At 36.0% G+C, this 13,420-nt stretch overlaps 2 protein-coding genes across 6 annotated transcripts in view; one reads left to right on the top strand and one right to left on the bottom strand.

Annotated features, from left to right (window-relative positions):
- Positions 1–1,906: 1,906 nt before the first annotated feature.
- On the top strand, positions 1,907–7,077 carry lrpap1 (low density lipoprotein receptor-related protein associated protein 1). The gene is made up of 8 exons (XM_055204958.2): positions 1,907–2,182; positions 2,359–2,503; positions 2,709–2,839; positions 2,973–3,093; positions 3,239–3,394; positions 3,483–3,565; positions 4,865–5,041; positions 6,060–7,077. The coding sequence occupies exons 1-8, from the start codon at positions 2,027–2,029 to the stop codon at positions 6,126–6,128; spliced, it is 1,038 nt and encodes a 345-aa protein (XP_055060933.1). The 5' UTR covers positions 1,907–2,026; the 3' UTR covers positions 6,129–7,077.
- Positions 7,078–7,164: 87 nt separating this feature from the next.
- The window catches only part of dok7b (docking protein 7b), a 35,884-nt gene continuing 29,628 nt past the window's right edge, over positions 7,165–13,420 (bottom strand). For 2 of the 5 annotated variants that reach the window (XM_073862456.1, XM_055204957.2), the window contains 4 exons: positions 12,043–12,112; positions 10,979–11,059; positions 10,709–10,876; positions 7,165–8,232 (listed from right to left, as the gene is read on the bottom strand). In XM_073862456.1, coding sequence (XP_073718557.1) covers positions 8,093–8,232; positions 10,709–10,876; positions 10,979–11,059; positions 12,043–12,112 — 459 coding nt within the window. In that variant the 3' untranslated portion in view covers positions 7,165–8,092. The remainder of the gene's footprint in view (positions 8,233–10,708; positions 10,877–10,978; positions 11,060–12,042; positions 12,113–13,420) is intronic. The other 3 variants (XM_073862457.1, XM_073862458.1, XM_073862459.1) reach the window with 3 other exon arrangements.

Genomic DNA, 13,420 nt, shown 5'->3' with positions numbered 1-13,420 from the left:
CCGAGGTACATGTGAAACTTTTAGACCCGATTGGGTCTCAGGTTGGACCTCGGGTTTTCGGATCTAAGTGGACCCGTGGAGACCTCTACTGTACACAACAAGGCAAGTGCAAATATTCTCAACAAAAACAGAAGCTTTAAGACAATGACAATTATATACCTGAGATGAGAATTTACACAGAGCGTAAGTCTTGTTTAGTTTCCCATTAACTTCGTAGAATCCGAAATGTGCCCATATGTCTGCTTTCCATGGAAAAGGGTGCGTTTTTATTTACCCGTCTATCACTGTCATCTCTCTCCACCTCCGCCATCTTGATTGTTGTTGTTATGCCCCCGGTAGTAATTGAAACTTCACAACTTTATTGTCCACTCGAGGCCAGAAAATAAACAGTGACAATCGATTATGGCACTTTGCTGCATCGATGCTGAATCGTGCATGTGCGCATTGCGATGCATTGCCGAATCGATTATTGTTGACACCCCTAATAGGAATGCATATTCATTTTATATTTTTATAACACTATAGCCTAGTATAAATCTACAAAAATTTATTGACAAACTATATATGTCGACATTTTATATAATTAAGAATGTAGTTTTCATATTTCAAATAGTTTTAGCATTAATTATAATGCACTGACAGTAATTTATTAATCTGTGACAAGAGTATGCAGCAAACCATTGACACCTAGTGGCCGTTGTTGGCAAAACCACTAAAAGTGTGACACATACCTAATTTTTGTGATTTTAACTTGAAATTTGGATTACAACTACTTGAGACTTATGACCTAATGTTTACATTATTACTTTTGTAAAATATTTAAATTTTTATAATTTCATTTATAAAATGAATATGTTATTGCATTATTTTTATTTATTAAAATAAATGTAAACTGCTATAACAATTTTAAACCTTAAACACTTGGCACTGCCCTCACTTAAACTGTCTTCTTTAAAAGAAGACCAAGTTTAGGCTTTTAGACAAAAAAACAAAAAAAATGTCAGAGTTATATTCATTTGAAGATGCACATAAACTTTTGTGGTGACAGTTGGGTTAATACCTAGAACAAACATCAACAAACTCATTTTTTTATTTTGTAAAAAAAGTGGCTCTCGCTGCAGCCAGTTAAGGATAAATGTTATCAAAACTTATCAGAAATCAAAACAGATTTTCCCCATCCATTTAACATAGATAAAACTTTGTTTTTTTTTAAATGTACACATTTTACAAATAACACAAATGGTTTTGTCATGACTGTTTCATCATTTTGTTTTAACAAATTATTTTATTATTAACATGTTTATGTAACAAGCGGTTAATTATGTAACAATATTTCATTTCACATATTTCTTTTCGTTCTTTTATAGTAGTTGGACAATCTGAAATGTCCTTTTGTTTAATATATACTGTGCCATCACCGCAATTGTAAATGGTAAGTGTATCAATAGAATTCAGGGAAAATTTGAAGGAATAAAATGCAATAGCCTATAGGTAGCTGTCCTGAACAAGACAGACTGCAAAGAATAATCTGTCCTCTTGTAACGTTAACCTAATTAGAGGTGAAAATAATGAATTTGATTTACACGGTATTAGATTATATTTTCTCAACATAATTGCCACCAGTAAAATAACACTTTTGCCATTAAAAATATTTTCTAGGTTTACTGCCGTGTCTGTGTTTATGGTTTAATGTATTTGATTGATTTCTAATCTAGCGGGCCGTTTCCATCATCTTTTCATTCTCAGTGCGTGGATCGATCTCATTTGCCCAAAGCCCCTTCACGCGCTGTTACTAGGTAACGACGTCGCAGCGCTTTGTGGAATTTGAAGTCTTTTAACGGCCACTCTCCCGTTCTAAATCGCGAGAGACCCCGAGACTTTAAACTACAAGATCCATGATGCACTGCGAAACGCATGTGAACGCCATATGATTTTCGCTTCCTGACTACCACCGCTGATGCTCAAGAAATATTGAACACTTCACTTCACATTTGTTATTAATCTCGTCTCGTCCTTCAGACCGAAAATGCACTTTATACTTTTGTTATGTCTCTTCGTGCTCGGGGCAAACGCGGGGAAGTACTCAAAAGAAGTGAACGAGCCAAAAGCAACAGAAAAAGACAACAATCAGGTGGAATTCAGGATTGCCAAACTTAACCAGGTTTGGGAAAAGGCAATACGGGTAAGTAATGTGACCAATGAATGGTTCAATGGTTAAATCTTGTGCTGCAAGACATTACAGATATGCGACTGTATTTGTGGTTATTGAACTTTCTCTTTGAATGACGTTTAAATCGTACACATCCTTTGTGCATATTAACAACACTGTGTCCATCTATCACCTGTACGTAAATGTAGATGCAGCTTTCACCTGTGAGGCTTTCTGAACTACACAGCGATTTAAAGATCCAAGAGAAAGATGAACTTCAGTGGAAGAAGCACAAAGCAGAAGGCTTGGATGAAGATGGAGAGAGAGAAGCCAAGCTTAGACGCAATTTTAATAGTAAGATTTCACTCTTTCTTTAGGTTTTAAAGACCATATGGCATTAACAACAAACAAACCTGGTCAAAAAAATAAAAAACTAAACAGATTCCTCTCAACAAAAAAAATAAATAAATACGGAATGAATCTCATAGAGATAAAATAGGTGGAAATGTAATATAACATGATAAATAGCGAGCATAACACCATGTCCTTGCTTGTGCAGTTATTCTAGCAAAGTATGGCATGGATGGCAAAAAAGACACTCGTACATTGGACAGCAACAGACTGAAAGATCATGATTTTAAAGAGGGAGATACATTCGATGACCCAAGACTAGACAAGCTGTGGAACAAGGTGAGCTCCACGTGACCAGAGTAATAACTGCACGAGTTTGAATGTGTTTCACATACTCATTAACAGGTTAATGTGTCCAATTCTTTCACACAACTTGCTAACTTGAATGTTTTTGTGATCTTTTGACCCTCAGGCCAAAACTTCTGGAAAGTTCTCGGATGAGGAACTCCAAAGTCTTCAGAGAGAATTCCAGCATCACAAAGACAAGATCAATGAATACAACATTGTCATGGATACTGTGAGTCGGACAGAAGGTACGAGTTTAGTGCTGCGATTTCACATATTTAAGTTATATTTGTTAGTCTTTAATTAATAATGTAATCCTCTGTGCAGATTCTCACAATCTTTTGAAATGTCACATCTTGATGAATAAATCTCTTGTACCGTCCTTTCCCTAAGAGATCCATAAGAACGTAATAAGTCCTCTGGAGGGTGAAGTAAAGGAACATGTTCTCCATCAAAAACATGCAGATCTGAAGCAGAGAATGAGATACCTCAACCAGGGCTTCGAACGACTCCGCAAAATCACGCATGAGGGATACAGTGATGATACCGGTGTGTACCTATCCCATAACTTTGTTTAATAAACTGCCTTAAAAATGTCTGATTTGAATTAAAATGTTTGATCTCTTATTCATGACAGAATTCAAAGAGCCACGGGTCACAGAGCTTTGGGAGATGGCAAAAAGATCAAATCTTAGCGAGGACGAGCTCGACTCTTTTAAAGTAAGATTCGTTTGACATACTGTAGAAGAACAAATGCAGTAACACACATTAATTTCTCATCCTGGCCATAGACGGCATGATGGTCAGATTATTAGCATGCATCTAGGGGCGGTTTCCCGGACAGGGCTTATTCTAGTCCCAGACTAAAATGCATGTTTGAGCTGCCTTCATTTAAAGGGATAGTTCACCCAAAAATCGTTTACTTACTCTCATGTTGTCACAAACCTGTATACATTTCTTTGTTCTGATGAACACAAAGGAAGATATATTGAGAAATGTTTGTCACCAAACCATTCGTGGACCCTATTCACTTCCGTAGTAGGAATAAAGAATCCTATAGAAATGAATGAGGCTCACAGACTGTTTAATTAGGAACATTCAATAAAATTTCTTAAAGGAATAGTCTACTCATTTTCAATACCAAAATATGTCACTACCCCAACCAAGAACCGTTGATACATCCCTCCATCATCTGTGCGCGTGCACGCAAGCGCCGGAGCGCGCCGCGACGCCTCGACAGCATTTAGCTTAGCCCCATTCATTCAATGGTACCATTTAGAGATAAATTTAGAAGTGACCAAACACATCAACGTTTTTCCTCTTTAAGACGAGTAGTTATACGAGCAAGTTTGGTGGTACAAAATAAAACGTAGCGCTTTTCTAAGCGGATTTAAAAGAGGAACTAAATTTTATGGCGTAATAGCACTTTTGTGAGTACTTTGACTCGGCGCATAACTTCTCATTATGAGACTTTTCAGGCGAGTCGAAGTGCTCCCAAAGGTGCTGTTGCGCCATAAAATATAGTTCCTCTTTTGGATCAGCTTGGAGAAGCGCTGCGTTTTGTTTTGTACCACCAAACTTGCTCGTATAACTACTCGTCTTAAATAGGAAAAACGTTGATGTGTTTGGTCACTTCTGACTTTGTCTCTAGATGGTGCCATTGAATGAATGAGGCTAAGCTAAATGCTATCGAAGCGTCGCAGCGCGCTCCAGCGCTTACGTGCACGCACACAGATGATAGAGGGATGTATCAACAGTTCTTAGTTAAGGTAATAACATATTTTAATATTGAAAATGAGTAGACTATTCCTTTAAAGAAATTATACAGGTTTGTAATAATATGAGAGTAAATGATGACAGAATTTTTCATTTTTAGGTGAACTATCCCTTTAAATGTCCTAATATAACAAAGGACTAGTCCTGGATTCATCTTAACCCTGTCTGGGAAACTGACCCCCTAATGTTCTATTAAATATTCAGTTTGATTTTACCATGCATGTCCCCTAACATGTCCTGTAGGAGGAACTCAGACACTTTGAAACAAAAGTGGAGAAGCACCAGCACTATCAGGAGCAACTGGAACTATCACATCAGAAACTAAAGCATGTAGAGGCCCTGGGAGATGAGGACCACATTATGAGAAACAAAGAGAAATATAACACACTTGCTGAGAAAGCACGAGAAATGGGATACAAGGTAGACCCGCTCAACCGATTGTAGAAAATGTTTAGTTGTTCAGATGATTTTGAGAGTTTTACTTTAAAGGCAGGGTGCATGATCTCTGAAAAAGCCAATGTTGACATTTGAAATCACCTAAAAAATCACGTCCCTACCCCAATAGAATCTGGACTTTTTTTTTGATAAGCCCACCCCTCACATACGCAACCCAGATAATGATGTCGGTTAGTAGTCGCCCGACTCCCTTTTCCAAAGTGTTTTTCAAAGATCATGCACCCCGCCTTTAATTTCTTTCAAATTCATTTTATTTGCATATGCATGATACAGACAGGATATTATGAGTACTGTTTATAGGGACACTCATTTTCTAGCTCCTCTGGAGTTAAGCATTGGATTTTTGCTGTTTTGGAGTCCATTCAGCCGATCTCCGAGTCTGGCGGTGCCACTTACAGCATACCTTGGCATGGTCTATTGAGTCTGATTGGACCATTGGCATTGCGCTCAAAAATGACCAAAGATATTTTTCCTATTTAAAACTTGACTCTTCTGTGGGTACATCGTGTACTAAGATCACTGGAAAACTTTCGATAGCATGGGACTTTTTTCGGGCACTGCGTTATATCGTTGCGCCTGTTGCAGCCATGGTACGGCAGCAAAGTGCTTGATTATTACGCCAGAATGAGAGTATAGTTCCTAGACATATCTGACTAGAAAATTGCAACTTTTCAGTCGGTCTTAGTACACGATGTAACTACAAAAGAGTCAAGTTTTAAATGGGAAAAATATCGAAACTATTTGGTCATTTTTGAGCGCGATGCTAATGGTCTAATCAGATTCAATGGATTATGCTAAGCTATGCAAAAGGTGTTACCGCCAGACCCGGAGATCGGCTGAATGGATTCCAGGGGGGTAGAGATCAAATGATTAACTCTAGAAGAGCTGGAAAATGAGCATATTTTCAAAAAAAGTGGTGTGCCCCTTTAAAGCTGACTAATTGAATTATTTCTGTTTCTGCCATTCCATTTTTTTTTTTTAGATGAAGAAACATTTGCAAGACTTGACGAATAAGATTTCCCGTAATGGATTGCAACACAATGAACTGTGAATACCATTTTCATCACCATGACGACTACAGCTAGCTACTCTATAATCATTAACAGGTCACATACTAAATGCTGTTTCTTTGTCTGTATACTAATGTTATTCAACACATTGGATGGGACTATGACATGGCCTTCCTTATTGTATATTAGCTCAACATTTTCAATCTGAAAGTTCAACTTTTCAGTAATTTTGGTACTGATTGTCTTTGTAAATGTAATCGGTTCTGCTTTTGTGGGTTATTTCCCGTTTTATGTCTGTAAATAGTCACAATCTGATTTATCAAACAAGCAGATTTACATGTAGAATGAATGTTACTTTGTTAAAATAACGTTGCTATGTAATGTCAAGCAGGAGATGTGCTTTAATAGGAAAAAAATCTAAGTATGGAGACAGTAGACCTTGAGTCAACTATTATACTGGCTGAATCAGAATAGCATTGAGTACATGCTGCGACAGTGTTATGATTGACAGTGTTGTCCTGAGATGGACTTAAATCAACATCTTTGTTGTTAATATGCTGTTAAGTCATTGTCACAAAATATTATACAAACTGCACACTAATTCATGGTATTACTGTTATTACTAACCTAAGGTTAGTGATTTAAAGTTTTTTGCATAACACTTTACAATAAGGTTGTACTTGTTATCATTAGTAAATGCATTAACTAACAATGAACAATACTTCTTCAACATTTTATTAATCTTAGTTCATGTTTTTTTCAGCATTAATATATTAATAAAATGAAAAGTTGGTACTGGTTACATTGTTAATGCCATACAGTTATTCATGTTAAGTCATGGTGCATTAACTAAAGGTTAATAAATGCGTGCTAATTGTTAGCGAAGACATTTACTGATAAATACAACATTATTGTAGTGTTACTGGTTTTTGATTTTAAGAGATTTTGAAGTTGCTTCAATTATATTTGATAATAAATAAAATGATGTAAGCATTGTCTCCTAAGTGTTTTAAACAATAATGGAGTTTGATGATTGGCCTCAGAGGGGTTTAAACATGGACTGGCAACACAGAGTACTGATGTTAGATGACAGCTTTATTACTACTATGTTCGATATAGAAATGTCAGAAAATAATATCTGAAAAAATACAGCATGTTTCTTATGAAATATTTAAATGTGTAAATGTACAAAGCAAAATTGGTCACCAAAGATAATATATTTACAGTTGTCAACAGTCAAAGTGTGTGTTGTTTTCAGTAAAACCTTACTAATTCCATGTGAATATCAAAATGACAAGACATTCATCTACAAAATTACACAGAATGTAGAAACACTTTAGCAATTACAATAATTATTTAGCACAGTCATGTATTATGCATTACATTTAAAGGGCAATTTTGTATACGTATAAAGTAAGGTCCATAAAAGACCGCTATTAAATGCATTTATTGTGGACTTTGTTACGCTATATTTTACGACATCCATATTGCAGTGTAATTATACTGTACATTTAATTACTAAGTAATAATGATTAACAACATGTACTTACTGTAGGGTTAGTTGCAAGTATGCATAATTTACTGTTATTATTATAGTCATTATATTTAATGTATAACAGAGTCACTATAAAGTGTTACCATGGATTTAAAAGAAAAATATTAGTACAAAGAGCATAATAGGTACTCTATGTACAGCAGTGGTTCTCAAACTTTTCAGCGTGCGGCCCCCCTTTTGTATGGCGCATTTCTTCGCGGCCCCCCCCAAAGAAAATTTAGGACAAGAAACTGTTTTAAAACTCAACTTTTGATTAAACAAACCATATTAAATGAGACGAAGTAGTGCTGTTGGTTAGTAGTCTTATTTTTTTATGTTTAATTGCACAGAATGCATGATAAATTAATTTATTTTATAAAATGTCATAAAACTGGGGCCCCCCTGGCACCATCTCGCGGCCCCCAGTTTGAGAACCACTGATGTACAGTATGCATATTTGTATAGATATTTTCAGGGTAGAGTTCCTCTTTTCTTCTGTTCAAGTTCCTGTAGTCTCTGCTCTCTGCCTTGTGCATGCTGGGCTCCCACCCTCTGTACTGTCTCAGTAGCATTGATGTCAATGTGGGCGTACTTGGTGCTTGAGCTGGACGCTGTTTACAATGATGAAAAACAATGGATTTTAAAGGGGACATTTCACAAGACTTTTTTAAGATGTAAAATAAATCTTTGGTGTCTCCCGGTACATATGTGAAGTTTTAGCTCAAAATACCATATGGATAATTTATTATAGCATGTTAAAATTGCCACTCTGTAGGTGTGAGCAAAAAATTGCCTTTTTTGGGTGTCCAGAAAAAATAAATAACGGCTTGCATACACATTGTGTAGGTGATTATTTAGTAATCTAACCTAATTTTAGTAGTGAAAAAAATGTGAAGCCACAGTGTTATTGCTTGCAGCCTGTAATTTTAAAATTAATAATTCTGTAAACATTGTCATTAATTTTCACCCTCCATGTCTTTATGCCGTTATTGTTCTAGTTGGAACACAAGAGACCATAGAGAATCCAAAAAGCGGCACCTTTGTATATATTAACAATTCATACAACCACAGCTGTCTAGCTCTGAAAATAACATCATAAATGTGGTCCATACATCTTTTGCCCATCATTACAAATGCTCTTGAGACATACTGTACAACAACTTGGCGTTATAAACATTTGAATCATTAAAATCACTGAAAATCTTGCCCTTAACAGCACTTTTCTAATCAAATATGGAAAAAGTTGGATGTAAGGCCCTGTTTACACCTAGTATTATTAAGATCCACTTTGGTTGATCGGATAACAAGTGAATGACATTAAATACCGGTATACATCGTTTTAAGCTCGCCCACTTTGGACCACATTCAGAGGTAGTCGAAAACGCTTTTGACCGGATTCCTTATGTTATGTAGACACTCACGGGTCAAATGTGTTCAAACAGCCACAAAAGACCGCCTACTGATTTAATGTGTAATGTACCAAGCATAATGTTTTTACATCTGTCCTGACTTCTAGCGCTCTCTGTCTCAGAAATATCAGAGAAAGCCATTACATGTCAAAATGATTTGCAGCATCTGGGTTACTGTGCAGGGTTTCCTGCAGCACTTTGCAGTTCGGGTGGCCCGCCTAAGCTGGGAAACCCTACCACCTTAACTAGGTCATCTAAAAAAAATGTAAAAAATGGCTGCACAAAAGGCCATTAAGTGCATCTCAGAGAATAGCGTGGATGCGCTTCACACCGTGAGTGGGCACGCACACCACACGGCCGAGAAAGACGTGGTCTGTCACTGTCTGGAGGATAGCCAGTTGATAAAACGCGTGTCTGTGAGAACTGTAAGTGGACTTATGTTTTGGGTTTATTTAAGCCTGTTATTGTATTTGTCTATAGTTCTTGCAAATTTAAATTAAGTAAGCTGCTGATTTTTGTTGTTTGAGGTTGCACATGCCTGTTGATTCGATATATTATTGTTGAGCGCTCTTGCTCACGTTATTGTTGTGCATTATTTACATGCTACAGCAGTTACACTCCTTTAAGATAATGTAATTAGTAGTGGGAAATAATCAGTTTTTACAATCTTAGCGCTATCTATCATCGTTCGCTAGACGTTCTACAACATCTGCTTCAGTTTTGGTTTATTAGCCCTTTAGTTTCACTTCATCACGCAGCTATTCCTGTTAAGAGATATCGGTTAAAACCAAACAATTCATTAAAAATCTGATATGTGTTCATTTTCTGTCATAGTTTCTTCAAAATTAAGTTTTATTTGAGTGTTTTTAATAAAAAATATTTAAATTTTCATCATGGCCCCCGCCCCTTTAATTACACGCCCCCCGGACCCATGCAACCCTACCATCTTAACTAAAACATTTTCTGCGGGAAACCCTGCAATGTGTTATTCAGTTTGACCGGTTCTTATCTGGGAATAACAAACCTGCAATATGTGACTGGACAATCAGAATCAAGCATTCCTATAGAGACAGAGCGCAGTTATGCAAATTTGAAAAACACGCCCACCGGGGGGCAAACAATCCCACCGTCTCCATTGACTTTGTATTGCGAGAGGCCGCCTCCTTGTCATTTCTGGCTTATAACAAAAAACAGAATAATGCCTAAAAGCTGCTGTGTGACAATATGTACAGCTAACAAGCCAAAGAACCCAGAAATAAGTTTTTATGAGCTGTCGAGCAGTAAAACCCAACTTTTAAGGAGAAAAAAGTGGATCGCCGACTACATTTCCCCCTAGTGGACGCAGTTCTACTAATAGGAGTACTATGAAACGTTGCCTGTTTTCCACTTTTGTGTCTTTAAATGCTCGTTTTTTGAGGTTGACAGCTTATAAAAACTTATTTCTGTTTTTTTTGGCTTGTTAGCTGTACATATTGCCACACAGCAGCTTTTAGGCATTATTCTGTTTTTTGTTATAAGCCATAAATGACAAGGAGGCAGCCCCCCGCAACACAAGTTCAATGGAGACAGTTGGATTCTTTTCCCCCCAGTGGGCGTGGTTTTCAGGTTATGACGTGCTGCGCTCTGTCTCTAATAAGGTTGAAAAATAATGACAAAATGATTGAGGAACACAGTGCACCTCTGACGGTGTGGCTCGACTCCTGTCGATCCTGCAGATCCAACTCCATATAGTGCAGCTGCCGTTTAGATGTAGGACTGACTGGTATATTCACGTAGTTGGCAGAATCACTTTGAAATCGGTCAATAACCATCAGTCCCACGTCCCCGGGGCAAGGCAGCGAACATCCTGTATGACAACACAAACATGATTCATAAACAGTTACAAATGCAATCAAGTGGATGAAATGCTGTCATGGGATAGTAATATAAGTACAGGCATCTCAATTACCATACTCTCCTGCTCTGAACTGTGGCCACCTGCATGCATCAGTCATAAATGCCATTTGCTCATAATTGCCTTTTGGATCTGCTGATCAGGACAAAAGCCCATGCATGAATCAGTAAGCCATTTATAATTTAGATTCTCAACACAACTCTCTCCATGTGATATTGATTCATGGTTCAAAATGTAAAATCATTCATTTGTTCAGCTGAAACCAATCAGGTTAAAGGTGTTAGACACAAACTTAGATATTCAGATAAAATATCTCAATTACACTCTGTGAAAACCCAGCTAAACTCATGTTTTTTGTATGATATATAAAATCAACCTACACACAATGAGAAAGAACTTTAATATTTACTGATTAAGGCTAGAAATTCAATAACTGAAATCAATATTTGATGCTCCAAATCTCACAATTAGATTGAGACACAGGCTGGATTTCACAGACAAGCTTTTTAAACAGTAATCTTTAACTCTTTCCCCGCCATTGGTGAGTTATCTCGTCAATTAAGAGAAAACACTTCTCTGCGTTTTACGTCAATCCATATTTTGCTATTATGCAGTAGGTGACGCTTTTACCCACCTTATAAAACACTATAGCATATACGGATCCAAAAACAGTAAATAATCTGTGTATGGTTGATCATCGTGCTGAATCTGATCTTTAATAAAAGTCAAAAATGCAATTATCTCAGCTTTTTGTTCAAAAATGTGAATTTTTAAAGAAACCTACCCATATATGAGAGGTGCTAATAAAAGAAAAAAAAAACTAATATAGGATGAAAAGTTTTGTTGTTTTTTAAAAGCAGGGTTTATTCTTTATATTTGATATATTGCTTGTTTATATATTTATAGAAAAAAACTTCTGGAAGGCATTACACTTTTGTGAAAATCATAAAAAATACTGGTGCTGGCTGGCAACTTTGTTAAAAAAATGCTGCCGGGGAAAGAGCAAAACTAATGCATGTGCTATTGAACATCATTCAAGTTTTGTTATTTGCCACAAAACAAAAACCAGTGATCCTGACCAAAAAAACACATCTTTAGAGGTCTTTTATCAGACTCACCGTGAGTGTTATGAAAAGGTTTCTGCTGTTCCGAACTGCTGCTCATCTCACATCTGCTCCTCTCCAACACCTACAAAAAAATAAACTGATTCACAAGGTATTTCTTTGCTTTTCATTGACTGAAGGCATTCCTATAAAGATTAAAAATAGGCTTAAATGTAACCTAAAAGGGAAAATTATCAGTTATGTGCACAACATAGGTTACACCTGAAATCGAATGTACTGTATGGGACCATCTTTGTGGAAGCAAAAAAAAAAAAAAAAATTAATTGAACCTATTTTATTTAGTTTGCCACTACACAATAAAATAGGTTCAATGAATTGGTTTATTTGAACCAAAGTATTTGAAGTAGAATTTCATAGCTTTCTGAATAAATTTTTCATAAATGTGATCTCATCTTCATCTAAATCAAGAGTATTGTGAAACATAATGTGTCTAAAAAATAATTACACAAGAAAATTCTGATCTTTCATGTCTTTATTATATTGAGAACAACCAAAAAACCTCATAGTGCTTGTGGAAAAAGTATGTAAACCCTTGAGTCAATGACCTCAAAAAAGCAAATTGGAGTCAGGTTTTAGCACACATGGATTTTCGTTAAGATAATACATTTGGATGTGTGGACAGCTACTGTGACTGATAAAAAAACACTCAAACTTTTGGAGTTTGCTCTGCACAAGAACAACACACTTATAGGTAATTCTTGCAAAATTAGACTAATGAGGTGTCATGAAACATTTTGATAAAAAAAGTAAATGCAAAGTACTGGAAGAGTATCAAAATAAGAATTATATAGTTACAAACATCCCTTCACGTATTATTTTGCACATGATTTCAAATGACATCATACAAACCAATTTTGTTTTTTCCACAAGGGGAAACTTTTCATTACCGCAATGTGTCCATGATGGGATTTGGGTTCTTTGACATGGAAATATTTATAATAAAAAAATAAAAAAATAAAAAGCTTCATTGCATGTTATACCATAAACATTTACAGTAAAGAAACATGTGGTATTTGGTGATCATTGGTAAATGTAGAGGCAATAATAAGGAATATAAATGTGTCTAAGACCAATTTTTCTAGTACCTAGACAACTTTTTAGTTCTCATTACCGACACATGAGTTTGTAAATGCATATATTAAATGCAATATCATGTTGCGGTAATGATAATTTTTGATAATGATAATCTAAAAAATGTAAATAATTCTATAAAATTTTTTTTTAAATCCTCTAAAAATAATGGTTATAGTAAGTTCAGACCTTAATCTTCTATGTGCAAAAAAAATTGGCTTCACAGGCTTTTTTTTTTTTAAATCTGATGTTGGACACCTCCTAAGTCTGGATTTCATGAGAATCACCCTTATGTGAGCCA

The sequence above is a fragment of the Misgurnus anguillicaudatus genome, chromosome 3 (assembly GCF_027580225.2).
Source record: "Misgurnus anguillicaudatus chromosome 3, ASM2758022v2, whole genome shotgun sequence".
Lineage (NCBI taxonomy): Eukaryota > Metazoa > Chordata > Actinopteri > Cypriniformes > Cobitidae > Misgurnus > Misgurnus anguillicaudatus.
This window is presented reverse-complemented; position numbering and strand designations above follow the sequence as displayed.

What these genes read in the sequence shown, in the direction of transcription:
- lrpap1 (XM_055204958.2), top strand. Translation starts at nt 2,027, where the DNA reads ATGCACTTTATACTTTTGTTATGTCTCTTCGTGCTCGGGGCAAACGCG. An exon ending in TTTGGGAAAAGGCAATACGG is followed by an intron (nt 2,183 to 2,358) that starts GTAAGTAATGTG and finishes ACGTAAATGTAG; the next exon opens with ATGCAGCTTTCACCTGTGAG. An exon ending in TACTGTGAGTCGGACAGAAG is followed by an intron (nt 3,094 to 3,238) that starts GTACGAGTTTAG and finishes CCTTTCCCTAAG; the next exon opens with AGATCCATAAGAACGTAATA.